The sequence below is a fragment of the Lissotriton vulgaris genome, chromosome 1_2, assembly GCF_964263255.1.
Source record: "Lissotriton vulgaris chromosome 1_2, aLisVul1.2, whole genome shotgun sequence".
NCBI classification, from domain to species: domain Eukaryota; kingdom Metazoa; phylum Chordata; class Amphibia; order Caudata; family Salamandridae; genus Lissotriton; species Lissotriton vulgaris.
Window position 1 is genome coordinate 201,458,623 of NC_141686.1, and position 12,377 is coordinate 201,470,999.

The 12,377-nt window shown below is 46.0% G+C and overlaps 1 protein-coding gene across 1 annotated transcript in view; it reads left to right on the forward strand.

Moving 5' to 3' along the window:
• Positions 1-4,801: 4,801 nt before the first annotated feature.
• Positions 4,802-12,377, forward strand: part of LOC147734931 (pseudouridylate synthase 1 homolog) — a 62,306-nt gene continuing 54,730 nt past the window's right edge. The window contains exons 1-3 of the mRNA XM_086953689.1: positions 4,802-4,940; positions 5,456-5,623; positions 6,147-6,308. Coding sequence (XP_086809815.1) covers positions 5,510-5,623; positions 6,147-6,308 — 276 coding nt within the window. The 5' untranslated portion in view covers positions 4,802-4,940; positions 5,456-5,509. The remainder of the gene's footprint in view (positions 4,941-5,455; positions 5,624-6,146; positions 6,309-12,377) is intronic.

Genomic DNA, 12,377 nt, shown 5'->3' on the forward strand with positions numbered 1-12,377 from the left:
ATAATTTTGTGGGTATATTTATTGTGATATATTTATGTGTGTTTCGCCTACGGATAAGCTCATGGTGATGGACATGTGTCTCCCACCCACACATGACATGCTCACGGGGGAGTGTTAACCGTGTGGTCTGCCGATTGTGATATGACATTTGTATCTATATATACTTTCAGGTGATGGATAGGCATGCGAGTCTGTGTAAATCCAATAGCTTCACGTAAAGCTCGGGGGAATCTGGGTGTCAGTGTATTTTATCTTGACACGAGTATATCATTTGTGTGTGTGAGTGTGTCACGTTCCGGCCTTCTCATAGTTATGGATAGGTGTGGTCTTGTCCGGTCATTTTTATGGTTTTGGTGAGATATGTCCACTTTCCTGTCATTTTCAGTCTGTCGGGCATGCCTGTTGAATCTGTCCGTCAACGCGGACCAGATTCGGAGGCGTTCCCGGAGCCGTTTTCGTCTTTTCTTCCGTGGGCGTGGTGTTCGTCTTCAAGATCGTCATCTCGTCATCAGCGATCCGGGATTGGCCGAGCGCTTTTCCAGCATCACCGCGTCACCGGGAGCTCGCCAAGGGAGCCGCACAGTGATTGGCCGATCGACCACGGAGCTGACGACATCAGGGTCTCGGCGAAGGGGCCGCGCTGTGATTGGTCGAGCGCCTACGTCGGGACAGGAGAAGCCCTGCCATCAGAAGAAGAGGGCGTCCTTCGGATCGAAGAGGACGGAGCAGCGGACAACCAGGGTTAGAGAGTTTGCCCGATCCCAGCGCAAGAGAGGGGCTAACATACTGTTCTGCCAGGAGCACTTTGGGGATATTTGATTGTGCAGCGGAGGCGGCAGGAAGCGCTGAGAGCGCGTGGGCCCGTCTTCTCTTGTAACCTGCACGCCCGTCACCCCTTCCTCCTGTGCACTCCCTACCACCCCATGCATTATGCTTGCTGACAACCGTCACCTCTACCCCATGTAACGCTACGTCTGCCTCTGCAATCTGCTCTCGTGCAATGCTCTCATCGTGCATCACCTCTGTTCCCACTGTGAAGCGCTCCAACGCCCCTGGGCAAAGTCCGCGCTACACAAAAATGCATAAACAAATAATAAACAAATAAATATTTAGAAACCAGTGAAGTGTCTTTTCTACATGGCGTTCCTGCACCTTAATCGGCAGTGAATGAGTCATAGTTACGCGTTGACATCACTCTCTTCTTCTAATGCTGTTACCAACTTGTATAAACAGCACCCAATGCATCCGCATGAATCTCTTGCATGTCCATCCCCATCGCAACCCAGCCTGCCCGCCCCATAAAAGACCACCCCTCCCCTGTCCTTCCAGGCCATGCCCTGTGCCCGCCTATCCCCTGCTTTGCGCCTGATCTCATTGTCATCGCCCCCTCCCCTCTGCTCCTATTGATGTTGTGCTGAGCTCCGCGGCGCCCCCGCACCATCCTGCCGCGCGCCACTGTCCCGCAAGACACCGCCTCGTCCCTTCACTTTCCGAAGCCTTTGTTACCCCTTAATTACGAGCCCCCCCCCTCCCGCATCGGGTCAAGTCCGGGAGTGGATCCACTCCATTGTCAACTACGCGATGCCCCCTTGCCCGAGTGTGGCACGAGACCTCTTGCCCTCAGACAGCACCGCAACTCAGGCCACAAGGCCTTGCATTTCCTCGCATTCCTCCCTCCCCACCCGTCCTTAGGTCGCCCAGCAGGCACCCCCCACCAGCCCATGCCTGACCCCACCGTCCTGCGCCAGCAAAACAAGGACCCCCAGCAGCCCCCTGTCCCCAGAGGCCTCTTGTGCGTCCATGGTCAGCTAATATTGCGGGAAGTGACTAACAAACTTCTGTTCCCTTCCGCCATCTCCCTTCTCAGTGTTTGCTCGGCCGCCGACTCTTTTAACATTTTACTTGCATCGCCCACTCTGCTCGTTTGTCAAGGGTAAACTATTTATGGGTTTACAAATTACGTAATTAAGTTACAAGATTATTACAATTACTCTTAACACAAAGCAGCAGCTACGTAAAAGTCGTGTCCAGCAGCAGCACTAGCACCACCACCAGAGGCTTGGGGCTCAGAGCCGCACCATGGTGGACCTGGGCGGCTGCCCTAGGAGACACCTCTGCGAGCCCCTGCCGCCCCCGCCCTGCTGCTGCTCTGCGCCCCGGAGACTCGGCGCTGCTCAGCAGCGGGCAGCACCACCACCAGAGGCTTGGGGCTCGGAGCCGCACCATGGTGGACCTGGGCGGCTGCCCCAGGAGACACCTCTGCGAGCCCCTGCCGCCCCCGCCCTGCTCTGCTGGGCCCTGCTGCTGCTCTGCTCCCCGGAGACTCGGCGCTGCTCGGCAGCGGGCAGCACCACCACTAGAGGCTTGGGGCTCGGTGCCGCACCATGGTGGACCTGGGCGGCTGCCCCAGGAGACACCTCTGCGAGCCCCTGCCGCCTGCCCCCCACCCTGCTCTGCTGGGCCCTGCTGATGCTCTGCGCCCCGGAGAGCTCCGCGCTGGCAGACTTCTCAGGTAAGACCCTCTCTGCTTCCCAGCCTGCCCTCTCCCAGCCTGCCCTCTCCCAGCCTGCCCTCTCCCAGCCTGTCCTCTCGCAGCCTGTCCTCTCGCAGCCTGCCCACTCCCAGCTTGCCCTCTCCCAGCCTGTCCTCTCGCAGCCTGTCCTCTCCCAGCCTGCCCACTCCCAGCCTGCCCTCTCCCAGCCTGCCCTCTCCCAGCCTGTCCTCTCACAGCCTGCCCACTCCCAGCCTGCCCTCTCCCAGCCTGCCCTCTCCCAGCCTGGCTAATCTGCTGAATGCATATAATATGGAGAAGAATATTTAGGCACGAAAAGGGAAAAGGGGAAGGACATTAGGTCTAAGAATATGGCTACCCATAAGTAGGTGGAAGGAAGGACTTGGGCCGTAGGTAGACCTAAGAAGGGCTTAATGTTTGATGGTGGTAAAGTAAGAAACATAAATAATGTTTGTAGAAATGCGCAAGGAAATGTTTGTATATCTTGCAATAGAGTGGTAAAGTATGAAATATAAACAATATTTTTTTTGGAAATACGTAATGAAATGCTTGTATATCTTGTAATAGAGCTTATATAACTATGAAGCCTTAAGTATTAATGCTGAATAATGTATAATGTACAAAGTGTGTGCAACACGGAAAATTAATAAATATAATAAAAAAAAAAAAAAGAAGACGATCTTCAGGAATCATGAGTGTGAGACTGCCGCAGACTGTGTTAGACAGGTAATTACGAACTTACTTCACTATTAAACAAGCTGTATGATGATTCCGTTTTTTATATGGTGCATCGTGGTTATTTATTTTAAGTCAGCCAAAGATTAAAAATATATTTTGAGATGATTCGTCAAGCTCAAGGTACCATTTTCCAAAGACAAATAATATTGTATTAAATGCCAATATTGTGTTCTTTGCAGATATTCATAACCTGTATTTTTATGCTTCAAGATAGCATGAATGCAAAATAGGAGGTGGTGTGCTATTAAAATTAAGCGATTTTGCTACTCAGTCGCCATGCTCCGATTTTTGCGGGCGTTGCTCCTATTCATAGAACTTAACATTCTTTGAGTTCAGTCATTGTCAAATTGTAATCATTCTTTATCAAAATTGCCCATTGCTGACCACGTGACTATCTTCTAAAGAGTGGTTCTCTGGTTTAAGGCCTTCCATTCAAACAGAAGTGGAAAGAGAATTTTGGGCACGTTTGAGGACTCTTAATTGGGTCAATTTTTGTAGAATCATTCCATGGGTCATCAGAGCTGTGTGGGCTGTGAGAGCTGTGAGAGCTGTGTGGGCTGTGAGAGCTGTGTGGGCTGTGAGAGCTGTGTGGGCTGTGAGAGCTGTGTGGGCTGTGAGAGCTGTGTGGGCTGTGAGGGCTGTGAGAGCTGTGTGAGCTGTGAGAGCTGTGTGGGCTGTGAGGGCTGTGTGGGCTGTGAGGGCTGTGTGGGCTGTGAGGGCTGTGTGGGCTGTGAGAGCTGTGTGGGGGCTGTGAGAGCTGTGTGGGCTGTGAGGGCTGTGTGGGCTGTGAGAGCTGAGAGCTGTGTGGGCTGTGAGAGCTGTGTGAGCAGTGAGAGCTGTGTGGGCTGTGAGAGCTGTGTGGGCTGTGTGGGCTGTGAGGGCTGTGAGAGCTGTGAGGGCTGTGTGGGCTGAGAGAGCTGTGTGGGCTGAGAGAGCTGTGTGGGCTGAGAGAGCTGTTGGCAATGTAAATAACAATGCCATTTATTTATAAGTAAAAAAAAAAAGAAATGTCATGAGCAATGCCAATAGCTCTAACTATTCCAAAGGCGAAACCATTGCATTGTAAATGCTTGTTATTAAAAGGGCTTTCTGACACATCTCTTGCAATCCAGTTTCAATAGACCCGATTCGGGCGGGATACTCCCGATTCTTAAAATTTCTTCCTATTCAATAGAGGTCAATGGGGAAAATCCATTCTCCTGTATTTTATTTTATTCCACCCCCCCCCCCCACCCCTTTCCCCCCAATCTACCACTTTCTTGTTTTAAAATGTTGGCATTATGTAATCCAGCCCACATTAATATACATATAGTATCTCAATTATTAAAATACATATTGTATCTCAATTATTATCATCCTTGCTGTTATTTGTATTGTCTCTATGGAAAACAAAGTAGAAACTGTATTTGACTAGCTTTTGAACAAAGAACTAACGCTATTATGAAGCAAGGACTACAATACCCAGCATGCTCTATTCTGGAAGAAGATCTATGAGGGGGAACGGCTCGGCGGCTTCGTCTCCGGATCTGATTCTCCGGCGTGTCCGGATGTACCCACAGGTTGCCAGGAGAAGAGACAGCACAAGCAGCTGACTGCTGTAGTTCTAGACGGGCGTTCTCCTTGTACTACAAGGTTTTTTGCGGATGAAGAAGGACGCCAGTTCGGGTCACCGGCTTGTGTCAGACAGGAGGTATGTGAAAGTCATCCTGGTTCTTTTCTTTGCAGTCTTGAGTTATAGTTTTGGTTTTACGGGATAATACCGGACTGCACATCCGAGAAAGTACCGGGACTAGATGAACTACTAGATTAATTTTACCCACAAATCTCCCCAAAATGGATAAATATGATTAAAAAAAACTGTAAAAGATTTCTGGGTTCCGTAATTTATGCAACATTCTTTCCGTGCCCTGTTCTCGCTAAAAACAGTTTTGCCTACTGGGATGCCAGAGTTACTTCGTAGGCATGTTATTATAATGTAATTGCAATTATGAGTGATCTCCAGCTGCTTTAGATTTACAGCTGCTTTTCTACTCTGTCATGTTACTTGTCCTACTCAAATGGGTGCTTTGTGTCCGGCCTCCACTATGCATTGCATTTAATACTTGCAGTTGGTTGCTGGTCACCTTTGATTACTGTTTTACTCCTCCTTGCAAGCAGTCCTTGCCAAGTATACACTTCTAAATCTATTCGATTTTCTCTTTTCAGGTAGACGTTTCTTGAGATGAATTATCTTGGTATTATACCAGCACGAAAGACAACATGAAGGTTGTTCGCTTGTTGAACATCTGGTCATGCCAGAGATGGATACGAGCACAGCATAGCTCAGCACATACATGCTCGTCTGTTTCGGATAGAGTGCAAAGAAGAGCAGTGGTAAGTGCACCTAGATTTTAATCATCCATTGCCGTCTACAGAGCCCTTCCTCTGCAACAGTGATAGACTCATCATACTGTTGGCTGTGCTAATCTCTGGGGGTGACGTGTCTCTTCGAATATTGGTCATTTTGTTCTCGGGAACTGTGGGTGCGTCAATGAATGGCATTCCTATCAAAATATGATATGCCCTTTCAGAAAAAAATATGAATGACTTTTAAATACAGATTAAATATAATTAAATAAATATGCTTCAAATAAAATAACAATCGCTTAGACTTTCAATTCATGTTTGCTCGAGAAAATTAGGCTTAACTGCATTTTCTAACTTTTAATAGGTTCACAAGCGTTATGGCAGTAAAGCATTTTTCTTCATAGATAACACCTTTTCCCTTTTAAATGAGTTTTGTTTTTTGGGAGCAACAAGGAGACATATTTTTTGTGTGCCAAAGAGCAGAAGCATTGAAAAGTGACCTAGTTGTAGCTCTCTGTAATATATACTCTTGCTGCCTCTTTTTCCACAGTCTACACAGAGTGCTGAAGATTTGCTGAAGACCGATATAGAGCCAGAGGAACAAGATGTTTTTTCAGTTGCAGAGGGAAGTGATGTCAAAGAGGTCAAAGTGCCAAGGAGGAAGTATGCCCTCTTGATGGCATATAGTGGCAAAGATTATTATGGGATGCAGGTAAAAGGATCTTTCTGAGGGTCTACCGTTGTGTTACTTAATTTATTTTTCTGCCCATATTGTTGTTGTTTGTGTAAATGTATTTCTTTCTTAATCAGTTATTGACTGTGTATGATGAAGATATGTGTCAGACTTTCAGATAGTGACTGAGTACTTCTCTTTTCCTGCTCCTGATTAGCCTCAAAATAATTAGCAAATTGTGATCATAACTCACCACTTCCTTGCAGCATCCAATGAGGTTTTGATATAAACTCTTCAGTATGAATATTTTTTATTTTTTTTGTCCTCATCAATCCAGTTAGCGTCTGCAAAACAAGAAAACAAGCAAGAAGCCATCCTTCCAACCTGGGCACCCCAGACTTCTGCAACTGCATTGGCTTTAGGCCCTTGCCAGGCAAGCTTCTTCGTGCGAAGCTTGGTGTAATCATAGGACTGAGGGGCATTCAACAAGTCTCCTCTCTCTACCCCATGATAAAAGCTGTGACCAGATATTAAAATTATTATCGTTCAAGTGTCCCTGGTCCAAGCGGGCCATACCAAATGAAGCTTTCAACCAGTTCTCATAAAGTGGGCGCCGTGGGTCTTTCCAAAGTTTACATATCTCCCTCCGGGTAATAAGGATAAAATGTAATAACAAACCTTTTTGGGTTGACAACTGCAAGTTCATCATTTCTGCATCAATTCCAAAAATTACTATACTAAGATTCAGGTTGCTCTTGACTAAAAATGGCACCAAGAGCACGCTCCACATTCTGCCGAAACCTGCTTAAGTTAGTGCACTCAAAAAATACATGTATATCGTCAGCAGCGGAAAAGTCACATCTTGGGCACTTCGAGGAGGCAAGAGGGGCGACTCTAGCTATTTTAGTGGGGGTATAATATAGTCTGTTAATAACATAGAAATGATTCTTTTTTAGGGATGCCGGTTTAACAAACTTATATAAGGTTTGAAGAGATAAATCATACAAATCAATAGCTATAGTATCCAAGGCTGACAGTTTACAAGCAGCATACTGTGGAGGGAGATCTGTATCGTCGGCATCCAAAAGTTTCTTATACCAATACCCAACCTCCTTTTTTATAGGGGTTGCATTTTGAAGACGAAGCTCAATTTCCCAATTGCCACCAATAAACTCTTTTTCTGCTGTATACCAGGAGGCCAATTGTAGATATTTAAATTTTGAAATAGAACTTCCTATTTTTGGTCTTAATACCTCCCAAAGGAGGACTCCGTCTGAAGATGTAAGATCAGACCAAATCGCGATGCCAACCTTTTTAATAGGCAAAGCAAGTCTATCCTCCAAGCATGCAGGTAACCCAGGGGGAATCCCAGATGGGAGCAAATTCAGAATAGTAACCAATCCCCCATTTACTTCTAACCTTATACCACACTTAAAATGATGCTTTTAAAACTTTCAAACAAACCTTTTTGAATAACCTTTGAGCCCCAAACTTATATAAAAAACCCTCTCCCCCACCCTCAAGCTTGGCCATTTCTCTTAATATCTTCCCCCAGTTGGATTCCTCGGTTATAGTAAGTAGCATCCGAATGTTGTTAAACTGGAAGGCAAAAGAGTACCAGACCAAGTCCGGGAGAGCAAGACCTCCCTCAGGAGCTTACGTCTTCACTTCTTCCAGGAGAGCCTGGCACTTTTATTGAACCAGATGAAACTGCCTATTTTGCCTTGGATGAAACACATGTCCTTGCTGGGAAAATCGAGGGGGATGGTACTAAACAAGTATGTCAGCTTTGGTAAAATGACCATCTTTACCAAATTGACCCTGCTATAGAAAGGTAAATTTTTCCATCTTAAAAAGAGATGGTCTATGTCCTTAGACACATTCTTCAAGTTGATCCGAGCAATATTGTCTTGGTCTTTAACTATAATTACCCCCAGGTATCTGAATTCCTTACTTAGTCTGCCAGCCCAGTTGTTGATGTTTCAGCACATTACCTCTGTCTTAGAAGAATTGGCAAGATAACCTGAATATGAACCAAATTGCTCCAAGAGAGCTTCCACTCTTGGTAGTACCTCGACTGGATTATTAGTATATGGCAGCAAGTCGTCTGCATATAGGGCTAACTTATTACTATATTGATGGACACTAAAGGGAGTGATTATTTCATCCAATCTTAAAACTTGAGCCAGATGCTCTATGTATAGATCGAGCAGCAAGAGTGAGATGGAACAGCCCTGCCTTGTTCCCTTTGTTATTTTAAAGCTTGCTGTTAACATGCCATTTAACAGGATTACTGCGGAGGCACCCTGATAACAGCTGATCAAGGTCTGTATAAAAATTGGTCCATATCCCATTATCTTTAGGGTTTCCCAGAGGAAGACCCAACACACCCGGTCGAACGCCTTGGCTGCGTCAAATGCCATCACAGGCAAGGGTTCCGACCGGGCCACCGCTAGATCTATACTACCTAATAATTGAAGCATCTGCTCCTGAATAAACCTCCCTGGGATAAAGCCCTTTTAATCCGTGCTGATCAGCTGTGGGACTAGCTTGACCAATCTCCCTGCCATAACACTCCTAAAGATCTTATAGTCGGCATTAAGCAGGGAGATTGGTCAATATGAATCAGCTTTATGGGTATCTTTCCCCGGCTTCAGAATGAGAATGATCATAGCCTCCTTCCAAGACTTAGGAACTCTACCTTCCGGACTGTTGATATAGTTAAATAATTCACACAGCCTTGGAACTAGTTCATCCTGGAGGAGTTTATAAACCTTAACAGGGAGAGCATCAGTCCCCGCAGCCTTGTTCTTCTTGATCTTATTTATATGCAGTTTTATCTCGCTCTCATTTATAGGGGCATCAAGAGAATCTCGGCTGCCCTCAGTTAATACAGGTAGTTCTTTATGCCGCAGCCACTCTTGAATATTCTCAGAGCTAGGAGTTATCTCTTCTCTATACAAATCTGAGAACAAGGAGAGGAGGCACGTTTTCATCTCCTCCAGTTTGCATGAGGTAACCCCACTCTCATCGATGATTTAATTCACTTATATTATTTTTAGCTCGGTCCACTCATGCCTTCCAAGCCAGAAGGGCACCTGCCTTTTCACTGTATTCATAGTTTTGCATATTATGGGCTGTCCACTGGGCCTTTACCTTTTGTTCCAATTTCCCCCTATAATCCTGGCGCAGACGATCAAGATCATTAAGAACTTGTGTCAGTTTTTCAGGATGGTTCTGGAGGCAACTTGCCCTTTCACCTTCCAGCTTGATTATCTCCACTTCCAGATTTTGGAGTTCTTGAGCCTCTTCCCTATTTTTAGAACAGATCAAACTATGTAACTGGCCCCGTATGTGTGCTTTGAAAGCATCCCAGACAAAGTCTAAAGAAGTTGAGCCTATTTTAACGGCAAAATAATCCAGTGTAGAAGCTTTAAGTGCGCTGACTATTTCAACATTAGACAGCATTGCCCTATTCAATGTCGATCTAGATTTAAGACTTTGCCTCCTCCCTAAATATGAAAAGGAGATAGGGGCGTGATCTGAAAAAATACTAGGTAGAATGGAGATATCAGATAAATTCTCTAAGCCCAGCCTATCAGTTAGAATATAGTCTGATTATGTCAGCTCTTCCTACCAGCACCCGATAAGTTCCTTTCATAGAATTGCTTAGTGTGATTAACTTTCTGTCTAACCACTGGCAGTTATTATTAAACTCTTAGGATAATTTACGCATGGATTCAGAACTCATTTTTCCTCAGCTTTTTGTTTCCGAAGGTCCACATTTGTAATTGCTTTGTCTAAGCCCCTCAACATATATATATATGTGAGCCTCATGGCTGCCCCCGCACATCGAGTTCCTATGCTGTTTGGCAGAGCAGTCCGAGGGGACCCGAGGAGGCGCTTTGGATCCTGGTAATATGGGAAGGAGTCACGCCATCCAAGCCTGCTACAGACATTGGAATCACTTGATTTACATCCCATATCGCCGACCCGGATGCATGGACATTTGCATTCTGGGAGTTTGAGTCCGTTACAGTGCTGAACTCTAAACAGGTGAGCAGGATTTGCTTGGGGAGGAGTCTAATGTCGTCAACCCCATATCACAGGCAGCAGAGCAGTGGGATGCATTGCAAGACTCTAATGGTTGCAGGGCGCTGAGGAAGGCATTTGAGATGCCGAAATGCATTCGCCGTTACCTGCCTGTTGAACCTAAGAAATAAAGTGCTTCCAAAGTAACCCCCTCTGGCCTCCGCTGTTTCTCTTTGTGGGAAGGAGTTGTTTCATGTATTTTCTGCGCCTTGGCAGTATGCGCAGTACGGATGGCCCTGCTTTTGAAGTGACCCGGACATTACTGGCATCACACTGTTTTACAGCTCTACACACACCCGAGGGATTGGGAAGACGGGTCTCCGCCACTACAGTTGGAAGAAGCGTGCATTAAGAGGTATTTTACCTCCGTTGTGGTGCTGTGAGCCTCATGGCTGCCCCCACACATCGAGTTCCTATGCTGTTTGGCAGAGCAGTCCGAGGGGACCCGAGGAGGCGCTTTGGTTCCTGCTAATATGGGAAGGAGTCACGCCATCCAAGCCTGCTACAGACATTGGAATCATTTGATTTACCCCCCATATCGCCGACCCGGATGCTTGGACATTTGCATTCTGGGAGTTTGAGTCTGTTACAGTGCTGAACTCTAAACAGGTGAGCAGGATTTGCTTGGGGAGGAGTCTAATGTAGTCAACGCCATATCACAGGCAGCAGAGCAGTGGGATGCATTGCAAGACTCTAATGGTTGCAGGGGACTGAGGAAGGCATTTGAGATGCCGAAATGCATTCGCCGTTACCTACCTGTTGAGCCTAAGAAATAAAGTGCTTCCAAAGTAACCCCCTCTGGCCTCCGCTGTTTCTCTTCGTGGGAAGGAGGTGTTATATATATATATATATATATATAGTGCCTGGAGAACAATACCTTCACTTACAACAAGTTACTGTACAAGCAAATATAGGGGACCGCCATGGGTACTTGCTTCGCCCCCAGCTATGCTAATTTGCATATGGGCTGGTGGGAGGAGCAAGTACTCATGACCCAACACCTTGATACCATCACCAATCATGTTATCTTGTACAGACGCTACATAGATGATATATTCATCCTATGGCGAGGCACAGAAGAAAGTGCACTGCAATTCTCCAGAGACATCAATTTAAACAACCTGAATCTGAAATGTACATGCACAGCCAGTAGAAACAGCATTACCTTCTTAGACTTAGAGGTTTTCCATGAGGGAGGCAGAATACACACTCGCACCCACAGAAAAGAAACGGCAGGGAACACCATTTTGCACTCAACAAGCTCCCATCCTCTAAGTTTAAAAGAGAGCATACCTTATGCTGAATGCATAAGAATGAAACGAAATTGCAGCCTAGCTGCAGACCTCCAAAAAAGCACAGACAACCTCTGCACCAGACTTAAGGAAAGAGGCTATAGCTCTACCACCCTTAACAAAGCAAGACAAAAAAGTGAACGCCTGGATAGGTCGGTCGTGCTCCAAAAAAAGTCAAAAACAACTAATAACGAGAAACCGACAACCACTAATGCTACGCCTAGACTAATCACAGGGTTCAACATACATCACAAAAACATCAGAAAAATCCTGTAGAGGCATTGGCATTTGATTAAAAATGACACTATCATAGGACAAAACTGTGCCAAACTACCCCAATTAACATTCAGAAGAGCAACCTCGATGAGTCAGGAATTGGTCAATTACGCACCATCGGCTCCCACTAAAAAAATCTGGTTACATTCCCAATCGGGTTTCTACAAATGTACCAAGTGCAAAGCATGCCAACATGGGGTAAACACGAAAACAGTCAAGTTCCCCTTCAGAAAGTCCCCATTCAAAATCAGACAGCACTACACTTGCAAAACTGACTTTGCTTTGTACGTCCTCAAGTGCTCCTGTAATTTAATATACGTGGGGAGTACCATTCATCCAGCTCATGTGAGGATCTTGCAACACCTCAGAGCAATAACCAATGATCCCGCGTATCCTGTGGCTGGCCATATCATTACTCACCACAATGGCAAGACAGAAAATCTAACGT